We start from the raw sequence: 24125 nt of genomic DNA on the forward strand, positions 1-24125 counted from the left end.
TGAGGCCGCACCTCGAACGCTGTGTTCAGGTTTGGGCCCCTCGCTGCAAGAGGGACGCTGAGGTGCTGCAGCGTGGCCAGAGCGGGCAGCGAGGCTGGTGCAGGGTCTGGAGCACAAGTCTGACGGGGAGCGGCTGAGGGAACTGGGGCTGTTCAGTCTGGAGGGGAGGAGGCTCAGGGGGGACCTTATCACTCTCTACAGCTACCTGAGAGGTGAGGATCAGTCTCTTCTCCCAAAAAAATGAGAGGTAGGATGAAAGGACATGACCCCAAGTTACACCAGGGGAGGTTTAGATGGGGTATTAGGAAAACTTTCATCACTGGAAGGGTGGTTAAACATTGGAACAGGCTGCCCAGGACACAGTGGAATCACCATCGCTGGAGGTATTTAAAAAAGATGTAGATGCGGTGCTTAGAGACATGGTTTAGTGGCATATTTGGCAGTGCTAGGTTAATGGTTGGACTTGATGATCTCAAAGGTCTTTTCAACCTAAATGATTCTGTATTTACTGACATTTCCTTTCCTCTTGATTTTATCCTTCACCTCCTCTTCATAAGCTTTAAAAGGCCAGACGGCCATTCCCCGTTAAGTGGATGGGCTACCATTCCTCAGAAGTCCTAGCTGAATGCAAAAAGCCCCAAACTACTTCAAGTCTAAAATATATCTTTCCAAAAAAGTACATCTGATTGCCTTCAAAACATGACAGGCTACTTTCCTTCTCTCCCCTGTTCACACTTGACTAAAGGCTTCTTTATTTTTGTGGGCTGTTACAAATTACTTTCCCCACTTCAGAAAAGGGACTATAAAATTCATACATTGTGTTTTACTGAAATAGTGAAAATTCCAGCACACTGACTATGCCAAGAAAGTCTCCCTCCAGACACCCCAAGTGTGTACTGAGCAGTTTTGACGATCTGACTTTGGTGTGTTTTGGTTTTGAGGTAAGTTTAAAAAGACTTGAAAACACCTTTTTATTTTCCCCCTTTTATTTTTTCTTGTACTGGTGCTTAATTTTTAATATTGATTAGGAAAACAGCTGCAGAAAATGTGCAAACATTCCTCCTTGGTAGGAATCTGTGGACTCTTCCCATGCTTGAAGCTCAGTGCAGTGAGAAGAATGGTATTGAATGGAGTCTTTAGGGACTGACTTACATTTCAAACTCACCTGTAGTGATTTTGTGTGATATTTTGTCCTTTGACAGGCAGAAACACAAGAGCAAAAAAGATGCAAATGACCTTTGTTTACTTGCCTTCCCTCGTAACCCAGATTCTTTTAACAGTGTTCTGACTAGAATGACTTATACTTAAAGCTTCATTTGTATTGCTCTGTTGATGTTCTTATTAATTCGCATAGAAAACGCTGCCTCATTTGTGTGATCCATTTAATTCTGTATATCTCTCTCCCCCACTCCTTGATTGTGCAGCATACCTCTTTAGGACAAAGACTGCCCTTTCTTAACACCAGGAAACTACCTTGTTGCTTAGGTGTTGCTGTAACTGAAAACCATGGGTTGGGTTGGGTTGGTTTTTTTTTTAGTTTAGAAATATCCTCCCCTTCCACTCAGACCACCAGGGAGCCTTCTGGCAGTGAAATGGATTACAAGTATTAACCTAAACTCTATATTTTGCAGTATTTGAAGAAGTTTCTGGACTATAACAGTTGGCTGCAAATTTCCCATGGAAATAAGGAGTCATATAAATACATCATAACATTGGAGACACTTTTGAATGGCCATATAAGCAGAACTCTTTTTAAAAAAGCTTCTGTTTTTTTAAATGCATGTGGAAACAGTACCCTCACTGTAGAGAAATGTGCATCTCCCAGAAAGAAGTGAATACCTAGGGAGATTTAGCTGGCTTACAGTAGTAATAAACCTGTGACTCCTCATTGACACACCACTATACAGACCTCCACCAATCCCTCCTCTTGAAAACAAACAGCATTTGCATTTGTAGAAATAGACACAAAGTATAATCAAAATGCAGCTACTCTTGCCTCTATCAAGTATACACATAACATTAAGACATTTGTCTTAAAATTAGAAAGGCTGCTTAGAATGCAGCAATGCACAGTAATAATTTCCTTCTCTTTTTTCCTTCTATCACACTTGTAATCATATCACAACCATTTTTCTGTTAATAACATGTTTACATTTAACTTCATACCAGCCCCTCCTTTAAATGAAAATTCTAGGTGCTCACTTGTTCATATTTTGAAACTGAGTGAGTCTGGGCTCTCACAAAGAACATGCTGCTGCTGAGATCCTCTTGAACTCAGCCAAATAGAAATAAATTTAAATTTGTAATTATTTCTTTGGTTTTAATTGGAAGTAATTTTAAAAAACTTGCTACAACATTTTTTTAATGAATTTTTGGCTTCTTTGGTGAATATACCCCTCGAAAAAAAATTCTTTCCTATGCTGATGAAATCAGATACTTTCCCTTTGCATAACTACAGCACCTCTCAATTTCACAATGACTGAGATGCTGAAACAAGAGTTTCACCACGAGGCCTAACAGTAATTGGTTACAAGTTCATTAGTTATGACCTGTTCCCTGAGTACAGATGAACTCTTAGGGTTTTTTTGTTTCTCCCAGGGTCTGACCAGCAATACAAGTAGTACCTCAAAATGCATTCATTTAAGTTTCTTCACTTTTAGTAGATTGTTAGCCATTCCAAAGAGGTTAACAAAGCATATCTATTTTATATATATATACGCATATATATAAAACATATTATGAGCACAAGTTCAAAAGGATGCCACAGCTGCAACTAGCTTTCTCATCCTATGGATTTTGTTTTAGTAAGAAAGGGAGCTAGGAGGCGTCTCATAGAGTCAAGCTACCATGTTCATTTCAGTGAAGTTTGACTTTCCTTTCAATCAACTTCTACTGTCATAATCAACATTTCCAATTTGCCATTATACGGGCTAAAGGGCTAGGGAACTGCATTTCCCTGACAACTGCCGCTGAAGAAAATGCATCTTTTGCTAGTGCCACACTCAAAACATACAAGATGGTTTGGGTTTGTTTTCTCTGAAGCTTGTAATTTCATCAAACAGATCCCTCATCACATGACCTCTGTGCATATCTCTGCTAGTTTGTTTTTCTGTTTTAGTTGATAACCTATCATGCATATAACCCATAAACTTTGGTTAAGATCTCTCTATTCCACTTATGCTACAAGGAGAGTAAGGTTTACCAACAAAGTAAACTATGTTAGGGTATAGATCTTGGAAAATAATTGTTGCAGATCAAAACTTGGCCTTGTGGGAGGCATATGGGAATTTTCTTTCCAGCTCTCGCCATGCCAATGTTTCTTCTAGAAGATTTCTCCTTTTCAAGACACCTAGTTCTGTTATCCTAGACCATCCTAATATGAAGAGGGCCTGCAATATTTAATTTTAATTAGCCAAGATGACCTTTGATTTCGTAGTAGTTTAGCATGCTGTTGTTCAAATGAGTAATTGGAAGCCACCATAAAAGCAACCAGCAGTGTCTGCATGTAACAAAAACCCAACAAGTAATGCTTAGTTCCACCAGTGCACCTCAGGGATATAACTGACTCATTCACACAGCATTTGACAGTAATGCCAAGTATGAACTCTGTCCAAAATAGAGGTAGCGATAGGAGGTTTTTTTCACTTTGGAAATGACAAAAAATTTACACAACTCATCAGGAAAAAGATAAATTTCCATATGGGCTATGAAGAGGTTTTTTTATAGTATATTTTTTTTACATAGGAAGAAAGAAAAAACAGGTGTATTTACTCTGGAATTTAAATGAAAGAACAAAACAGTGCTATCGATAGCTTTTCATATTGTTAAATTTTAACAAGTAATCTTTAGTTATTTTTCTTACATCTGACATATCAACCCTAGCTGAAGAGAAATGGAAAGGTATAGAACTAGCTATATTATCTGATACTGATACATTATTTTTCAATTATTTGTTTACTGGGTTTTCTCTCATGCACTGTATACAAACAATTTGAAACCAAATACAGAAAAGCAACAAAGGGCATACAAAGTTACATATGAGTTAATTTTGGTTTTAAAAGTTTATTTGCTTGGCATAGATGAAAACTTTACCTTTTTCATGATTAGCCAAGCAAACAGAAACTTAACGACATTCTTTGACTTTAGATAAATGGCAGCAAGATATATTAATGCCATTCAGAGTAAAGATACTGAAAAAATACATTCCAGGTTATGGGTTTTCAGCATAATACATACAGCTTAAGTACCATTCAACAGAAACCTCACTGTGTAAAGCCTATATTTTAAATAGACAGCTCAGGCAAATATAAAGACCTTCAGCAACAGGTCTTGACTGCATTGCTGGAAGATGAATCTTAATTATCACCTCCACATAAAGCCACCAGGATGTTTTCATAATCCCCTTTGAGTTCATCCTGTCAATTTAAGGACAAAAAAACAGTTGTCAGGATAATGGTCTCAAGTGAAATAAGTTTCAGTAAGCATTCAACATACATGTAACGAACAACAGTCCTTCACCTAAATATATTAATCACTTGATAACACATGTGTTACCTACACACTAAGCTTGAACTGAGTACCTGCACTGTGATACAAACCTATTTTTTAACATATAAAGTTATTTATATGACCTATAAAGACATGCATTTCCAGAATGGACCAGAGGTAGATAAGGCTAATGAAAATCCTAGGAATCTCATGGCATAAATAAAGTACAGAAGATTTCTATCCAACAAGGAGCTTAAACTTTTCTTCTCTAAAGTGAAAATGCCTTCCTTGACCTGTAATGTCCAATTATTAATATTAAAACAATATAAAAATTGTATCTAGGATTATGTCAAACACAGGCCACTTGTATGGTGATATTTGATTCACCATGGGATCACTTATTCAACTTGGAAAAGGTGGATAATATGCATTAAGGCCTGCACCCTTCAAGAAGATATTTTCTGTTAGTTTAAGTCATTCACTTAAGTCAGGCCAAATAAATGTTAAATTAGCAAGGTATTTGCAGCAGTACCTCCAATGCTAAAAAGCAATAGCCAGTTGCATCAAATATCTCCCAATAAAGCTGTTAGTGCAATCACCTCCAGTCTCCAGATATGTAGCATATGTCTGCCCAGGTACAGGAGCTTGGGAATACTGTAGACTCCATTCAGCTCTTGGCTTCTACTGTAAGGTGATATCCTGAGACATACCACTACTAACAAATTTCTACAGCTTTCATGACAAAAATGTTGCCCCAGAAAATGGATTTATTGTACAAGTATGTGGATCATCAGGAACATGAGTTACTTAGCTACAATGAGCTATTCAGCATGAACTTCTGACTGAGGAACAGAAGCATTAACAAATCCTTACTGGGCTTCCAAAACACTTTCGTTGTTTTGCATTTCATATGTCACCTGAGAGAAAACCTACCATAATGGCTTGGCGGAGAGAGATGCCATACAGTCTCTTGTAATAACCTTTGATCTCATTCATATCCACTTCATGACGTGAAACCATGATTCTGATGAGCTCTTTGTGCCGTGTCCCAAAGCCCTGTTAAAAGAAAAAAAAAAAAAAAAAACACAAAGAGAAAAGGAAAAGGGGAAAAAATTTTTAAAAAGAGGCTACTTATGTTACTGAAACATCTTAAATCAAGGTTCATGCATCAGACTTCTTTGAGGGTGAACAGAGCCCACATCTTATTCCTTTCACATCTCTCAGAGATCTTTTTATATCCCCTTTCTGTCCTTCCACTCCCTATAAGCACAATTCACTTCTGACAGGCTACCTCCATTCCTGGTTGGTTTTGTGGTTTTGGTGGGTTTTTTGTTTGGTTGGGTTTTTTCCCCCCACATTCCTCGTAGCTGTTTCCTAAAAAAAAAGTCATGTCCTTCACTGTGCTTGCTAGACAGCAGAGACAACCTAGACTTTTATAATTCACTGCCTTTATTATTTTCTTAATAGTGTGATTAACTGTATTTTCATAATGTTTCACTCAATTTTTCACGTGCTACTCCTAATTGTCACAGGAGTTATTAAAACACCCGCATGCTAGACTGTTTCAAGACCTCCACTGAGACTGGAACCTCACTCAACTGAGGTTCCAGTTTGCCAGAAGGACCATAAATATCTTGTCAAAGATTAGGCTTCTAGAAGGTCCTTGTCCAGGATCTGTAATTGCTTTCCTATTTACTTTTCACAAATATTTTTGTGGGTTTGTAAGTGAGAAATGTTCCAGTTAGCTTTCTGTCACTGTCTGGAGTAAAAGATGTGTGGATGGACAGACGTCTTCATGAACATGCTACACCAGACAGCTCCTTCTACGGAAAGACACTCAGAAGTTTCCATGGAAGAAACAGAAGAGCTAGAAATACACTGAATTTCCTCCTGTGGTCCATTTTTATCACACAAAGGGCTTAGAGAGCTCTAGTTAGCTTGTTATTTTTCAGCTTACAAAGCATTCCATGTTTTTACAAAGAGAAATTCTTTCTTTAGGTTACCTTCATCGCCAAGTGGAGTTTCTCAGCAAAGAAAGCTGGCTTGCTTGTGGCACACTTCACTGTAATGAAACCATGAGATAAGGTCACATCTGTTATACACATAACAAGTAGCAAAAAGAAAAAAGACTGGAAAGCAAACACTTTAAAAGCAGTCTGTGTTCCTACCAGCATATTCTATTTATCTACTTCTTTATTATCTGTCTTCAAAATATAGAAGTAGCAGTTCCTTTCCTCTGTCTATTCAGAGAGCAATTCAGTCAGGGGAGAAAAGTTACTATAAAGACAAGACTGTTTTCCCTAGTTTACTGTCACAAAATCAAGAAAGATGTTGCAGTTCCCAAGAAAAAAAGTGAAAACATTTGTGCCTTCTACAGCAGAGCTGGAGGTTGCAATCTGATGTTTTGTAAAAAAGTTATACTAAGTACTTGCCCTCCACTGCTGATATTAGAATGGATCTAATGGGACTCATTCTTCTATCCAGAATACACTTGAGTTGATACAAATGCTGAGAACAAGATGGGTGTCTGGGTCCTAATTCTATCCCTGGTCCACTAGTAAGAGTGACTTCAGTGAGTCACTGCTTTGCATTACTGTTCATGAGGAATCTTAATTAAGCATCTTAATACACACCTTTATCACAAAGGTTATAAGAATATTTTCTTGAACAGAAGTGCAGAATGACATTCATTTTATTTTTAATAATCATATTATAAAGATCTTTGAAAAACAAAATTTAGAGAAGAGCGGGTTTGTTGGTGGTTTTTTTAAGGCAGGTTTAAAACTATCAGATTTTTTTAATATACAAATTGTGCCTGTTCCGACAGCTCTTTTTGGCATATTGACTTCTTGTAAAGGTATTCCTATGGTGATGACACATCTTTTCTCCCTAAAAGATCTTTCTACATATTGGGAGAGCTATTTCTACTCATTCATCAACTTTAACTGACTCTGAATAACTCAGTTAAATCACTATGCTCAGACTGGATTTTCCAAAGTATTATTTAGCAAGTTGAAGCAGAGTAAGCCTAAAATGGTTTCCTATTAGAGGAAGTATGGCAGAAGTAAAAGGTAGTTTTTCCTACAGTTAGTACATATACTAGGTTACAATTTGTAGAACCACTTACCAAGGGCAGTCAGGCAGTTCTCGATATCACCTTTCAGCTCCAAATCCAGTACCTTGTTCATATCATGTTTGCTGTATTTGGTGTACTTCTGAAAAACTAAATAAGGGAAGAAAAATCAGTGAATAGTGATGAAAAAGATAGTATTCTCCCTGCATTTCCTTTGCTTGATTCTTCCCTTACTACTGCAGCAGTGCACACAGGTGACTGATTGTAGGCCATATTTCTCATTTTTTCAGCCAGCACAGTGTAAAGAGCAGTGTTACTGCATGGACTAGGTGGAGTCAGTGTAAGGAATGGGACTTTGTTAGGATGACAGGGTTCATGTACCCATTGGTAAGGAAAGGGGTGTTCCAACAACTCTGCTGGAGCCTGTGACATCAGGTGATACCCCTCTATGCAGGGCAAACTGGCTGAAAAGCAAGATCATATTGGGGAGCATTTAGAACCCCTGCCACACTGATCCCTTGGCTTTGTGGTCACTAGTCATGTGGGATTTCATGGAAATAGTTTCCTTAACTACCTAAATTATATTGCCTATCACAAATACAAAAAAAAAAGCTGACAACTGCATGCTTAGTCAGCAAGCATGTCCAGTTACAAAGACCTTTGTAGCAGTAAGAGTCATGTCTGATTATCATCATGTCATGATAATCTATATCTTCTCAGTTCATAAGCAGTCCATACTCAAAAAGTATTCCATTGAAACACAAAGTTTTATCCAACATACCTCTTCGGAGATGTGGGTAGCTTCTTGCAGTAAGAACAGTAACAAAAACATTAATATCTGTTCCTTTCTTTTTCTCTCCTGCTTCATACAAGGCCTGTCAAAGAAAAGAAAGTAGTAAGGTTAACATCAGTATAGTAAAACCCAAACAGAAACACTGTACTTCTGAAGCTACCAGCCAAAGGTAGGCCATTGCTTGGTCGTAATTAATTCTGGGCCTTGACAAAATCCATAACAAAACACAACCTTAGAGTAACTCTAGCTCTACCCATACTTCATGCTTCACTTATGTCATAATAGTACCTAGAGAACACTATGCAGCTAGAAAACATTTTCTGACATTTTACAATTATCATTTAGCTCCACTGGGTACATTACATTCTAGAATGAATACATTTTTCATATATCATGATATGTTTACAGTCTGCATAGGAGTTTAGGACTAATAGGCCTTCTTTAAAAAAAACCAACAAAATTATCTCTGGTATTAATGGGACAATTGTGAAGGAGAATACTACACATGAAGTCTTTCCAGAACTGACTTTAATGGAAATCAAGAATCAAAGCAGTCTCCTTTTTCCTCACCTCCTCATACCTCTCTAGAAGTAATAATTATAAAGACCTTCACACAGCAGCAAAGAAGATTTAACAGCACTTTCTCTGCACCAAGAGTAATAGCACTGAATTTCTGAACTTGGAGTATTAATTTATTGACATTTCATATCTAGGGCTGATGACAAAACTCCTGATGTAGCAGGAATACAAAGCAGAACTGCTCAATGGCCTTTTCGTGGTGCGATTTTTTTTTTTTAAAATAAATGTAAAGCAAATCTACATTTAAATTGTAAGTGATGTAAAATTTTCTAGGTGAAAACTCAGGAAAGACTGCTAATGCTTCCCAAGATTTTATCAATACTAATCACGTTAATGGCGGAAAAAATAAGGGAAAGATCAGTTGTTTATTTTAGAAGTATTCAGAAAATCACTGAGATTTACCCAATAATCTTGAAACATTCATCACTGTAAAGCAATAACTATAGCTAACGTACTGCAGAGCTCACACTGGTCAAGGTACAGGAGCAGGCTCTGCACATACATCAGTACACCCTTGTCTCTCATTCCAAGAGCCCTGTTACAAACAAAAGGAAGATTGTGTCTAACTTATCTAGTTGACCTCTCCTTCAAAAGGTCTTCACACTTTACATGAACTAGAAGAGGTCTTGTAGAAATGTTTCTGAAGCTAGATATTAGGGTGAAGATTTAATTTCCTTCAGATAGTGATGATTATGTGAACTTCATAAAATAGTATCTGCTCAGAAAAGATTGCTATATAGCATACAGATCTGTTAGGTCTCCAATGCAAAAAATTCAGGTAGACCATGGGTCCTCAAACTTTTTATCCAGGGGGCCGGCACACGGATGCAGTGGCAGGCAGCCATCTGCAGCTGCTTGGTTTCCCCCCCCAACCCCTGGCGGGGGCGGGGGGGTCTGTAAATAGCGGGGGCTGGATTGAGGACCCTGGGGGGCCGTATCCGGCCAGCGGGGTGTAGTTTGAAGACCCCCGAGGTAGAATATCTGCAGCCAGAATTTTAATCTCAATTAAATCAGATGAAGAAGCCCTGCAGTGCAAAGTATGATCTTACCCTGGCATCACTGTCAGCAAGTTCATCATTCACATAAGAATCTTCACTTCGGTCAGCCTATATAAATAAATAAAAAATTCACTGGTATTCAGCTCACCAAAATGCAGCATTTTCTGCCCTACCATTCTCATACATAACTTACACACATAATTGCAGACACATAACAGTTATGTCAATCATTCTGTGAATAAATTTGTTGTATTTGTAATCAGTCAGAGCTCAGACCTGCAAGGCCATCAACACTTTATTTTGGAAGTCCTACATTAAAATCCAGGGGAAATATTGTTTCTTAATGTGAAGTTCAGGCTTAGAAACTCTGATTTGCTCCCTGATGACCATTCAATAGACTCAAGCTGATTTGAAACAAAACCCAAAACCAAAACCATGCACATGGTTGTATCAAAAGCATGTACAAGGTTTAAATACATGTACTCAATCACAGAATTAAATATTTATACATTTTAAAAGGGTCTTTTTATTGGGCATCTCCCGTGTTTAAAGTCATCTGCTTTTGAACACAAATTCACAAAACAGTTTGTCCACTTGTTCGCTTCCTGCCTCTGTCCCATTTTGTAACTACTAGAAACATATCTTAACAGCAAGACAAAAGGTTTACTTCTCTAATTGTAAGCATTTGTTCTGTTTCTATTTCTAGTCAGTTGACATGACACCGGTTTCCAAGTGCTTAAAGGCAGTTCCCACAAAAAAAAGCATAACTAACGCAGTTTTTTAAAATGCATATCTCATTATAACTTAAGAACAATTTCATATGGTCTGAGATATGTAAGTAAAAAATAATGCAAAGAAATAAATATTACCTAAATCTTTATTGTGTGTCTTTCTCAAAAACTCTTAACACTGATTTTTCATAAGAGATAATACCACTCAAAATGCTTAAGCATAGCATACCTTGGCCAGAGCAACCAAAGCTTTCTGAAAGTCTCCAGATGTGTCAGAGATAATATCTTGTGTTAGATCTCTCTTCAACACTGAAATCGAAAGAAAAAGGATTCATAGTCTGTTTTAAAGTTATCAACTAGATGACCTTCAAAGGTCCCTTCCAAGCCAAACCATTCTATAATTCTATGATTTTTACATCCTTTTCTTAATTTCCCACTTAAATATGCCCATTAGACAGGCAGTTTTCTTATTTCTCTCATTTAGCTTCAAGAGAAGGGGTAGTATATTTGTTACATGTCCTCTAATCCCTGAGATATGCTATGAAATTGGAGTTTAAACCCAAAATCTGCTGAAAAAGTTCTTTGAAGTCTTGCGGGTGGCATTGGCTTGGGCTCTTGCTTGTGAGGCACAAAAAAACTTGAAACTTCCTGAGTCATTTCTCTTTCATTCTTACTTCTTATATTTATCAACACTGAACTCAATCATAAAACTCTTCTGAAGAAATCAATTTGGGTGGAAGATATTGATTTGGGCTGTATTTGAATGGAAATCTCATGGAAAATGTAGCTCATTCTCAGAAAACATGGTTTAATTAGACCACACTGACTGACTGCAGTGACCTCTACATATGTGACATGCTACATTACATTTTAGCTATCTCTTCAAAGATTTCCACACACCCCACCACCCCTTTAGTTCACTGGTTGCACCTACTGCTATTACCTGTGTTGCTAACTCAAGCACCACAGAACTTTTTTTCCAAGACTAGTGAAATCTTAAGTTAGCCAAGGCTTAGTTAGAAGAGGGAAAAGGCAGCTGGGTTTTGCTTGTATCCTAGAAAGCATCTAAATGCATGGCCCATTCCATAAGACATCTGCAGCTCTGATGGTGGTGATGTGCCTTCCCAAACAGAAGTTTTGGGAATCTACATAGGTCCAAAAAAAGTCAGGATTACTTTCCTCCCCTACAGCTCTCAATTTTATGTGAAGCTTCACTTGCATCCTACAAGGTCTCAGCTTCCTATATTAAGAAGCGATGCTATGACTATATTGTCTCTACAACAGAGTTGTACCATTAATACTTCTTTTTGCTCTGAATTACCTTCCTTGTAGTATCTACTGGCTTCTCTGATCTCTCTATTGTTTCTTGAGGCCAGAATTTCAATTAAGGTATCTTCATCAGTTCCAAGGCCCTGATAGGAGTGATTGAATTTTTAGAAATGTTATTTGATAAAGCAAACAAGATTTAGAACAGATCTAAAATGAAAGTCAGACTTGGCTTTGAAAGCACCACATGGAACAAGAAATAAAAGTGAGAAACCTTGTGCTTGCACACAATATTGTTCTTTCAGCTCTTTTGGAATTAATTTTTTATTACATATAATGTCACTGATAACCAAAAGAAGGGCTATGTTGCAGCACTATCCAAACTAGCCAGCTGCAACAAGACTTTTACCACCCCCTACCAGGTTAACTTCATTAAGCAGTTCCTGCACCTTGCCCCAGCACAGCCACCAATCCCCCCGCAAGGTTTCAAAAGTTCATCTACTGTCCCTGCTGTTTCTTCATCCTTTTCAGGCCAGTCCACCCTGCTTCTTGCTTCTGCATTCTTCTTTCTCTGGGCTCCTCTTCCAACCAGGCTCTTCTCATCCGGGCCCCCTCCTTCTCCCGGGGCCTCTCCTTGTCTCCCCTACACCCAGGGTGCTCTGTCTCCTCCCTCTGCCTCTTCCAGGTCTCTCTTCCTCCAGTACTCCTCTTCCATACCCCTTAGAGCTATTTAACTACTTAGCAGGAACCAGCCACAGCTGCACATTATCCACGTCAGCCAACCCACGCCCCTGAAGCCAGCCCACAGCTGTATATTATCAATGTTAATTAACCTGCCTTCATCCCTCTGTAATTCCTTTACAGGGTTAAAAGGGCCAAGCATTACACAGAGAAGATAGGATTTTAAAATATATGAAGAAAAATACCCCCTTCCCCTTTCTCTTATCTAAACATATATGTAAACACTATGGCTTTCTATCACTATATCAGCAATCAGTTTTCACAAGTCAGAGAGTTCATTCTCACAAAAGAATCTCCTCCAACCCTGAAATTCAGCAGATTGATGAGTTTTGTTCTCAGAATCCAAATACCAGTACAGATTTATTTTACAAAATGGGATTAAAATGAAGACAATATATGAGCTTTGAAATCCAAGTCCAATGTCATTTACAGGTCCTGATAATTATTTATGCTCTTTAGGAAAGCTTCTGCAGAAGTTTTTACCTTACCTTCATAGAAGCTCTTAATTCTTCAGCATCAAACTGAGCTGGAGTTTTGAGCAAAGCCACAACAACATCTTCCAGGTGGCTTTTCAGAACTTTTTTCAAGGCTTCTTCCAGACTCTGAGAGGAAGAATGTAAAACAGACTAAGCTAGTGAATCATAAAATGCTGCTGTTCAGGTACAGTCCAAATGAGCCTGATTTCTCATGAATCTTAGTGTACATCATTCCTTTAGCTACTGGAAAGAACTATGAAGCCCAACCTGAAACTTTTGATTTGTCACCTTTAAGTTAATCGTTTTTCAGTAAGTATTCAGGAGTGCTTTCACACTTGCAGTTCAGCCACATTCATCCATTTACAGTATCAGAAGACTCAAAATAGGCTGTTTTTATGTTAAAAGAAGGTAATACTATATTGCTGTTATGATTATGACTGAGTTACTTATCTGGATACATATTAATTCATCCATTTATCACATAAAGGACAGAATTGGCAGTGGAAACTATGTGGATGTAGTGTAATACCACCCTACCCAAAACTGCAAGTCCTGACAGTTAAGATTTGGTCTATATACTAATTTGACCTAATTTTAAGTTAAAAAAAGGAAAAAACCCTAATTATTCTGTCTCCTATCTGGAGATGCTCAGTACTCTGTTTTGTTACGTTAAAAGTTACAACCCTATTCCCCACCAAGTATATGTTCAGGTTGCGGCTCTAAGAGTGAAAAAGTCAACCTGCTTTGTCAGGATACCTAAGGCAACAAGATTATTTAAGAAGCAAACACTATGTCCTTAGTTAGTTCTGTTCTGTTCTTGACAGTGTGTCAAGGTATTAATAATCTAACAGCATTAGTCTCCCTGTGTCTTTGAAATTGTGTTATAATTTAGGTGTTTAAAAAATATAACTGCAAGGCTGCAGCTTCCTCTGAGGACAGAGAGGGCTGTGAAAACCACAAGTGAAGTTTCCTGAATAAAAACAGGAAATCTAGGCTAAAATATTAGACTTATTTTCTAAGTTGGTCTTTAAAAGTTACACTCAAAGGAATCACTTTCCAAGGAGCAAATGTTCAGTAACTCTGGTATGGCAACAGTGCAATTATAATTTCAGATTAGAGTTACAGGTTCAACTGGAGAAAACTTGTTACAGAGAAAAGTAAGAGCAATCAAAACCTTTTCCAGAAATATGTAGTAATTTCCAAGCTTCTCATTTTCAGGGACTACCAGTTTTATCCATCAGTAGAACACTGACTCCTGTATACCCATCCCTGTGCCAGTGTTGGTATACTTGTGGAACAGCATTATGATCCTACAACTTTCCTATCCTATTTAGTGTTCTATCTGGACTTAAACATTTGGAGAGATGTCTCCAAGTTCCCTTCTCCATCCCTTCCTTTCTCTCAGTGGACTGTCTCCCAGGTGGTAGTAAAATCTCTGCATTCCCAATGATTTAGTGATTCAAAGGATCTCTAGGGCGTTCAAAAACCTAGAAAGACAGAATTTCCAATTTTTTCTTTTTATTTCAAAATAGTGGCCATCATATTCAAAGGCTCAGCACCAACAATATAGTTACAGGGTATTATTCTGTGATGATTTTCACAAAATAGAGAAGGCAGAAGACTAGCTTTTTGTTCTATGAAACTGAAGCTGTATGTACCATCTGAACTAGGAGCAACATTGATATTCTGGGTGTAAATTTAAGCTTGGCTTGAATATACTTTACCTTTCCTTTAGCCTGCTGATAGGCAGCTTTGATCTGCTGACGCTGAGCATTTGTTCTTTTAGTCAAGATGTCAATGATAGTGGCTTCATCCACACCTGTGAGTCACCAAACAACAAAATATTTAATAATATATTGGAAATAATTGTAGTGGTGCCTAGTGCATCATTTAGCCAAATACTAGTATTTTTTATTATTATTTGCTTTATGTCATTTTTTTTTCTTGGCTCACTGAAGTTTAACCAAGGAAAAGTCATAACAATCCACTGATTTACGTTTAGTGATATAGTGAAGAAATATAAAAAAAAAAAAAGATTCCCATAGAACACAGAAACCTATGTTTCTACAATTTCATACAGAAAGTCTTAAAGTGTTCTGAGTGCAGAACCTATATTAGAGAATAACTAAAAAAAAAAAAAAATTAAAATTAAACGTCAAACTCATTTTGTCTCAGTAAGCCAAACAGAAAAAGGTTTCAAAGTACAGGCAAAGTGCCAAATGTGAATTTCATTAAAAGAGAGAAGTGCAATAGAAGCATACAGTATGTTAGCATATTCACTGCCTTTTGCAGGGATTTTATGGAAATCAGATCAAAAAGTATTAGTATGGTATGTCATAACATTTTTTTATTCTCTAGAAATTAATGTTTTACAACCTTTCCTTCAATATATTAGAGAACTTTAATGTAGTATTAAGTAACACAACATCAGGATATCAAAGAGTTGAGATTCTTTACCAAGTGATACAATTTAATGTATTGCCAATCTTTTAAAAGCAAAGGCATCTCTCCTTCTTGACATTGCCTCTCATTCTGATAATCTGTTCAGGACTATTCTCAAAATTTCCTAAGGAAGAGTCCTAATATAGCAGGTTAAATATTTATTTCTCTTACCCTTTACAGTAATAGCTTTGTCCAAAGCAACAACATCAGCTGATGGATCAAAGTTAGGGTATGACTGAATTCCAGGGCCACCTTTTGAACTTTTCTGTAGAGGAAGGGGATAATAATAATAACAATAATAATAAATAAATTTTAAAAAAATTTGCTTATTCCAAAGATTATTTTTGCAAAGAAACAGTTTTAGAAGCCTAAATAAACCATGTATATGGGATTGTCTATTATAGGACTATCAAGGAATATACACAATTTTATAACTACAGAGAACTAAAGACTCAGTAATGAATATGCATTGGATCTATTCTATTCATACCTCTTGTATTAAGCAGTAAATGCTTCATATATTGTTTTAGGTACCTGAAGACCTATTTCTCAGGATAACATGGATACCATAGAAAAATACTTCTTAACTGTCATGTTAGGCCATTATGTCCAAATTTTAAAGCTTTTAAACCCACAATTAAATCCTACAGGCACTTCCAGTAAAGTGCTACTAATTTCTTTGCTCATATCATGTGAATTGACTGTGCATCACATTAAAAGACTTCTCAGTTGACTCATATCTAAGGCTACAAGCACTTCTTGCATGTAAGATCTTGAAGAGTTCAAGCCTAATCCTATGAGGAAGTGGAAAACTGTTACCCAACTTCTTTGAAACTTGAGACGTAAGCCACACTTTCTTCACAGGCATTATCTACTGGCTACCTTTGGTGAATCCACTCCTAGATGGGCACTCCCATCTAAAGGGCTCTGGGACTAACTAGCAGTGATGAATTCCACTACGTGACAGATTATGTGGCTTGCCCTAAATCAGCAACAAGACAAATCAAGTCACTGGTAGGACCTACAACCCAACATCGCTACCTTATCAATGTCTACTTCTCTTACAGAAGCTATAAAAAAGCCCAAAGGTTCTTTGATATATATATAAATTTCCCATTGGTAGGATACATGGTGAGATTTTTTTATTTAAAAAAAAAAATGAACAGTAGTTTAGCTACACTTTTTCTGAATCACCTATACTTTCTCCTATTTCAACAACTCACCATTTATTTTCTTTAAAATCCTTTGCCACTAAAGTTAAATAGCACAAGAAAAATGGCAACATCCAATGGATACATGTTTTACTTCTTCATTCTACATTGAATTTTGTACACTTCTAACACCTAATAATGAAATATTCCACTCCTTAAATATTATATCACTGGGACTTGTAAGAGAGCAGAGGGACTGCATACTTAAAAAGGTATCTTGCATACTTTTGAAAAAAATCACTGTGACTTTGTGATAAGCAAACAGAAGAACGGGACTTCTTCACTGCCTCTTTCCCAGGCATACCAGGTTAGTCTTTGTATACTGGTTTCCATGACAAACTTATCTACTAGCAATAAAAATCTGTAACCACCACAACCAGAACGACTCAGGAACCTGGTAGTGCAAGGGTGATAGTATGGTGCAGCCAAAGGTTTATGCACAAAACATTGTGAAGTCAAAATTACAAAATCCACAAAGGTATAGAGCAAACTATTTACTGAAATTTCCACCCTATGTTCAATATTTTTTTTCAAGATGAAAGTTCTTTCAGGATCTCCTGGGACTTCACAGTGTATCACTTTATCTTTGCCAACAGTCATTTTAGTATCAATCAGCTTCATTATCATGACAACTCCACATAATCCTAGTGCAGTAACTCTTGACTTCTCACCACCATAAACCTCCCTTCAGTAGTGGTCTCCTGAGTTGTTTTATTACATACCATGACTCTTTCCACTCTAAGTATGACACATATAATAGGAACACTAGAACATATACTAGTGACTTTAGTTCCTCCTTTACATTCCTGGGCTCCAGCTCATGGCTTCCTCTACCCCAGCCTAAGAGTCACTGGTTTTCACAAGTTTGTCATCTGGACGTGTTCTTACACATTCGCACACCTGTACATCAGATTACTACTTTAAGGAGGATGACTTGACTCAATTAGTGATTGTCTGCTGAGAATTACAATTTCATTACAGTAACTAGTTCTGCCTAGGAATTGATAACTAAACTGATATGTGTAAATAAGAGTAACTTTTCATCTGATAGCAGACTTCCTAGGTTATTAGATTACATAATATTACACGCCGCAACAAAATTGAGTTCCTGTTCTAATCGACTGGAATTTTGCCATTGTTTATCCTCCCTTTGAGTATATGAAAGGCATTTGGTAGCTTATGCCTTTAAATAATTTCTAAATGTACTTGAAAATAAGCATGATGCTCTCTAAAAGGTGATAATACTTACAATACATTCCTGCTCTTGATTTTCCATGAACCATGCCTGTTTCAGAAATTCTGACACCATAGCCATGTTGACAGAGTTTCTGGGAAGAGATATCAAGTTACAAGCCATTTTTGATCCAGTTACAAACCATTTTTCATCACTTTCAGCACTAGTGCAACTCAAGGTTTCCCACTCTCAAAATCCTTTTTCTTGAACTATGATATTCAGGGCCAAGCAGTCACTGGCTTGTGCTATCAGAAGCAGGTAACTTTTACATTTGGCAGGTGGTGCAATGCTCCACAGCTGCGTGCTCAGTCCTACACCCTTAGCTACTTGCGGAATTTTTAGATTAGAAGTAGAACAGTAAACTAGTTGGACTATTTGCTTATTTACTATGTCAACACCTAAACATTATCATGGAGTTACAAAAGGAAGTTACCAGAAACAAATTAAAGTCTGTCTTTCCCCATTAGTTAAGGTACCAGCTATGCCCATTTAGCTTACTGAATATTTGATTCTGTTAAAATTCAGTGGTAAACAAGTATTGTTGTCTGATAACTTACTGAGGTTGGAGCTCTTGTGTGTTATGTTAAGACAAAATATTCCCTTGTTAAATATACTCTCATGTAATTTCTTTGACTAGCTCCTCCCTAAGGAAGATGAATACAATCAGACACTTTCACCTAAACTGTTCCTTCTTTCTTACATAATACCTCCAATTTCCACAAAAGAATATATTACCCATTTAAGAAGGGAGAAAAAAAAAATTCAGCCTTTTATCACCAAAATTATTCAGTCTAGTTTTTCCATATTATACCATACAGAACAGGAAAAAAGACTAATGGTGTGATTTGATATTGAGAACCCAAAAACAGTGAATAGGCTGCTTTGTAACAACTTTGGTGTGAGGAATATTCTGTTTGCTAAAAGAAACAGTGAGGCAACAGAGAGAATAATGTTTTATCAAATAAAGTTTTTCTGGTCTGCTCAAAATATTTTTTTTTCCTCCAAACTTCCATAGCAAACTCTAGGGAAGGGTTCGTTTTAGAGCATACATATAAACAATAAAGACAATGGTGCTGGGTAAACCATAGTGTCTTTGAATCTACTGTGAAGAGACAAGATGTTATTTGTGGTCTTGGGGTACAGATCACATAATATAGATCATATACATGAGCATGAAAAAATATGTTGCTTATGCTGCAAACACACTTGCTTTACTTATGCCCTGTGTCCCAAAGAAAGGGCAATGAGAAGTCCTTTAAAACAAAACATGCCTAGGATCAAGCAGTGTAGTTGCAGCCTGGCTGCTTCTTTCCCTCATAGCAAAACTGTAAAATTTATTTCCACATTCAGCTGCCAACAAAGTGACACCTATCTCCCATGGCCTGGCTGCTTCTTTCCCTCATAGCAAAACTGTAAAATTTATTTCCACATTCAGCTGCCAACAAAATGACACCTTTCTCCCATGGCCCTCATCCAGCACTCCTGCCCACCTCCACACCTCTCCAAGGCAGAAACCACCTACACCCCCTCCTACCCAGGAAACCCTTGCTTTTGTGCCCTTCCCTCAACCCTGAGGGCACAAAGTTCAGCTCTGCCTGTGCTGCTAGAAAAACTGAAACTGGATCCTAATCTGTGTTTGTATGTTACTTAAAGTAGGTCTCATCTGGGTGAATTATGGTCAGAATATTGTGTTGGTTTTAAGAACCAACCCTTAGGCACATGTCATTTAATGAGTAGCAGAAAAGCACACTTAAATTGCAATTAGAAACCAACAGGTTTTTATTAAGCTATTACAGTGACTCCCTTAACCTTCTTGTATGGACAGTGTATGATAAGTGTATGATGCTAGACAAAGTTCTATAGTATCTAAGGGTCTGCTGCGTTTTATAACAGCACACATGAAGGCCATATGCAGTTGGATGAAAACATTTTAGTCTCCATACTAGGTGCACCAAGTCACCAACAGTGACATGCACAGATATGTCTGCCAGCTAATAGATGCATAGTCTGTAATTGTTTAAAGCTAAAAAGCAAGATTCAGTCTTACAGCACCAGATCTGAGAAGAGCTGGAACCAAAACTGCATTTTGGTTGCTAGAGGAACACTTCTGAGGAAGAGCTCTAGAGAGAACTGCTAACATCCCCATTACATTTGCCTGTCCCAGCCCCCACCCCTCACACCTAGCACTAGAGGCTTTGCTATTCTTGGGGATGACTAGACCAGAAGGCTGCAAGCCTACACTAAATTGGGTGTATTAAGCCTCTAAACCTTTATGTCTATCCTAATTTACATTACAATAAAATAATTCTATGCCTTAAAATCTAAGTCTTTTTTCCCTCCTTATAAAATAAAGACACTTCGACATGTAGATCAATCTATTTCCATCTAGTAAAGAAGCAGCACAATTTTTACAGAAGTCAAAGTAGGCAATGGCTTTTGAGAGGGGCTAAAAACCTTATGCTGCTTGAATTGAACCAGAAAGTTAAGAAAGCACTTACATACAAAATTGTTTGCCTGCTTTATAAAAAACTATGGCTAATAAGAAAAAATAAGATTGTAATCTAGGAAGACAGCCAGATCCCACCCAATAAAGTCAAGGTCTTTTCCAGGGTTGACCCATGCCACTCTAAAATACAAGCAGCTCATGTAAACAGTACCAAGATCCAGGAGTGATAAATTCAGTCAGAATATTATTTTTGTTTAGTATGAAAAGGACTGTAAGAACTGATGCTTTCTGCCATATATTTTCCTCTATTTTTGAACTCAGAACAAAACCTATGAACAGGAAAAGAAAAAAGAAAAAAATATATGTGCCTACAAAGTGGTGCAAACAGAAGGTACCGCAGAAAAGTGTGAAACTTCTTTCTGGTTACTCCATACAAAATACCTATTTGATAGCTATACTGTTTAAGAAAATATGGGCCAGGCCAGGCCAGGCCATGTGTCCCACTTCCCAAACTGATGCATGTAGATATCCCATTTAAAAGGAAAGAGGATCAAGAACTTAAAATTTCTTATTTTGAAAAATACTGTGTATCATTCCCAGTTGGAATGCTCAACATTGCAACTGGAATAAAAAATCAATCAGAGATCAAGACTAAAAGCTCTGACTGTTGCTTTGCGATAATTATTGCTTTCTGTCCGGCTCTCAGTCCCCAGAAGAAGCATCCTTGAATGGGGCATATGTAAATCTTTAAAACTTTTGAGAAAATACATACTATTTATTGAAAAAACTTGAAGACACAAACTAGACTTTTACACTGCAGTCTGTGTCAAACAACATAATTTCTTCATGCTTATTTAGTCATATCATGAACCATATCAGATGTATCATCTCTGGTTACTGTCCAATGCTAGTTACCAGGATCTTGTTGTAAATTAAGGTCATTACAGCCTGTAAGAAAAACAGGCAGTAGAACTAACACAATGATTAATTTTACAGTGGAAAGTCTACTGAATATGAATGAAAATGTCAGAGAGAAAAACAATCTCATCCTTGGAAAATTCAGTGGAAAGTTTTAGCAGAGCAAACCCCACATGACACAGCCTTTCCTTACTTGGTTTTGCCTAAATTTTTGGTCACAAAACCAGGCTTTTGCTCTTATGTTTCTAAGAGATTGCTTTGCTTAATTTTCATGAGTTTCCTGAGCAAAGACCCCTCTACAGTCCCAAAACAGCAAACTATTGTTGAAGAAACAACAGATGTTTGTTTCCTTTTTTTAAGTTTCCGTACAAAGTACAGGAACTCCAGTTTTACTGCAGATTTTTACAGCTGGCTACTACAAGGGCAAAGAGAAAACATAGGAAACAGTCAGCTCCAAGTAAGTTTTCTTTTATTCTTTTAAGCTTTTCTCTTTTTTTCCCAGTTGCTGACATGCAAAAAATAAAAGCAGTAGTTTTCCAAGCTATTCCATCTACACAAAATGTTTCAAAACTGAAAGATTGTCCCCTGCCCACACTTATCTTTTCCCTTGTAAGCAAATCCAGCCCACAGAAAATTGCACCAGGTTACCTGACAAATTCAGTATATTAAAGTTTGTCGGATCTACAGAGAACAGCAAAGAAGTAAAGAAACTTACCTTGTTCCTCACAAAGACAACTTTTCAGGGCAGCGCAGCCAGAAGTAAGAGACTAGAGGTTTGTTGATGCTTTTATAGCGCAGCGAGGGAGACCCCACCTAGCAACGAGCGTGTTTCCTCAGCCCCAGCAACCATCTGCTCTTGCAGCAGCTACATCTGGGTGCTGTCCAAAACACAGAACCACACAAAAAAACCCAGTCATTGCAAAACTATGTGCTGGAGAAAGCAGGACCAGATTTCAGAAGGCAAAAAGCAACAAACGAGCACGCTGTTGTAGCTCTCCTCCCCTGCCATGGCCACATCTCTCACTATAGTAAATTGTCATACAACTTTCTGGATTGTGAAACTAAAATGTTAAAAAACTAAACTTTAGTTACTCCATATTTTGACATGTCAGAGTGAATATATTCACTTCAAAGTGATTATATTAAGACAAAATGTGGAGAAGAGTCAATGCAGCTTTCAAGCTTCACTGAGCTCTGGTGGCTGTTAGCTCTGCTTCTTCTACACATAAGCCCATGGCAGAAACGTTCAGGATTAAGACATGTCTGAAACTTAGTATCGATTTTTTTTGTTGGTTTTTTTATTTTATTTTTTACAAGAACCCCCTGGCAACTGGCAGACTTAATAAAAGGGCAATAACTGACACCTACATAATCAGAAAGAGGTTGAAACATTCAGCTTAAACTCTGAAGTTCAAAGTGAGAGTGGTTTGCACAAGATGAGGGAGCTTGCCAGCCTGCTAGAAGCAGTTTTCTGCAAGCACTTCCTCACCAAGCCAGCCAAGCATACTTTCGAGAGCACGTCCGGCACAGCAGCACACAGCGTATCACTAACATCTCAGGTTGTCCTGGAACATGTTGCCCAGTGAAGAAATACCACTTGCTGAACTAGGAGCATTTGCAACTAGCAGATAGGCCTCCTAGCTGGCTGTCATGCTGCTTTCTGCTGAGCTGGACCTGCAGCAACACACTGGCACCTCCAGAATGAGGAAGTCTGGCTGATCTGCCTCTCATGAACACATATGAAATGCAGTCTCCCCTTGAAACCCAAGTGTAGCAATTAATGAAATGGGAGAAAGGGGAACAGACTCTTGGGTAGCATTAGAAGGGACACTCCAAATTCCTCAGACAGGCATCACTGCATACACAATCCAGCACTGCTTACACATTACTCTATCTAAAATACCTCTGTAGAAACTCTTGGGGCCCTAAAAACATCCCCCCAACTGGGTTTGGTGGCAGGTGCCAGGGGTAAGCTTGGGATCAGCACAGCCAAAGGTGTCACCATGCCACTGGGCCAAGGGAAGAGCTCCCAGCAGTGTTTTAGGAGGCCAGGCCACCCCAGCCCTGGGACCTGCCTTCAGCTGTGGCCCCAGCACTTGTTCCCCACCCCAGCCACTGCCCCACTGCCTTGCAGCCAGGCTGGGGCGGCCTGTTGGAAATGTGCGGGGCCCAAGCTGTGGACTGGTGTCAGGTCCCTTCCTATCCCTATCTTCAGCCCCAGAGAGGTGCCCCATGCCTGGGGCTGGAGCTGCTCCTGGTATCCCTCAGCTGTCCTGCTCCTGCTGGGGAGGTGGGACAGGAAACTGACCCCCTCCCCCAACCCTGGCACTCAAATTGCTCCCAGGTTCCCTGCCCCTCTGACAGCAATTTTCCCCTGCACATTGTTCTTTCCTTTTCTCCTGCACATTTCACATGTTATTTGACAAAGGTATTTCAGATATTTTCAGTAAGCTGAATAATTGAAGGGGCCTATCAGCTGCCAGTGGTACTGTGAGCAAGCTGTCAGGTTGTATTTGGCTTTGTTTATCTAATTATGCTGTGTGAAGTTCAGATTATTCCTGCCCTCCTGACATTCTCCATGTCAGTATGACACTACCAGTCTTATTTCACTGGTTTCAGGTGCTTGCCAAACCCTCTCTTTACAGGTTTTATCTGGGACTGTTTCCCTTGTCTATTAATGAGCATGGCTAATTACAATATTTTTGTACTGAAAAGCTGGACATCTGTGC

General features: G+C 38.1%; 1 protein-coding gene across 1 annotated transcript; it reads right to left on the reverse strand.

Annotated features, from left to right (window-relative positions):
* Positions 1-3030: 3030 nt before the first annotated feature.
* Positions 3031-22267, reverse strand: ANXA1 (annexin A1). The gene is made up of 13 exons (XM_005435723.4): positions 22112-22267; positions 18048-18126; positions 15759-15852; positions 14870-14964; positions 13158-13271; positions 11984-12074; positions 10892-10971; positions 9983-10039; positions 8343-8436; positions 7616-7711; positions 6492-6550; positions 5422-5544; positions 3031-4415 (listed from the first exon to the last, which is right to left on the reverse strand). Exons 2-13 carry the CDS (start codon positions 18111-18113, stop codon positions 4356-4358), a joined length of 1029 nt encoding a protein of 342 aa, XP_005435780.1. The 5' UTR covers positions 18114-18126; positions 22112-22267; the 3' UTR covers positions 3031-4355.
* Between the last annotated feature and the right edge of the window lie 1858 nt (positions 22268-24125).

The sequence above is a fragment of the Falco cherrug genome, chromosome Z, assembly GCF_023634085.1.
Source record: "Falco cherrug isolate bFalChe1 chromosome Z, bFalChe1.pri, whole genome shotgun sequence".
In the NCBI taxonomy this organism is placed as follows: Eukaryota; Metazoa; Chordata; class Aves; order Falconiformes; family Falconidae; genus Falco; species Falco cherrug.

Coding starts and splice junctions, on each gene's coding strand:
- ANXA1 (XM_005435723.4), bottom strand. CDS start 18,113: ATGGCTATGGTGTCAGAATTTCTGAAACAGGCATGGTTCATGGAAAAT. Junction 8,437..9,982: donor TTGCTGACAGTGATGCCAGG/GTAAGATCATAC, acceptor TTTCTTTGACAG/GCCTTGTATGAAGCAGGAGA. Junction 6,551..7,615: donor GAACTGCCTGACTGCCCTTG/GTAAGTGGTTCT, acceptor GTTTCATTACAG/TGAAGTGTGCCACAAGCAAG.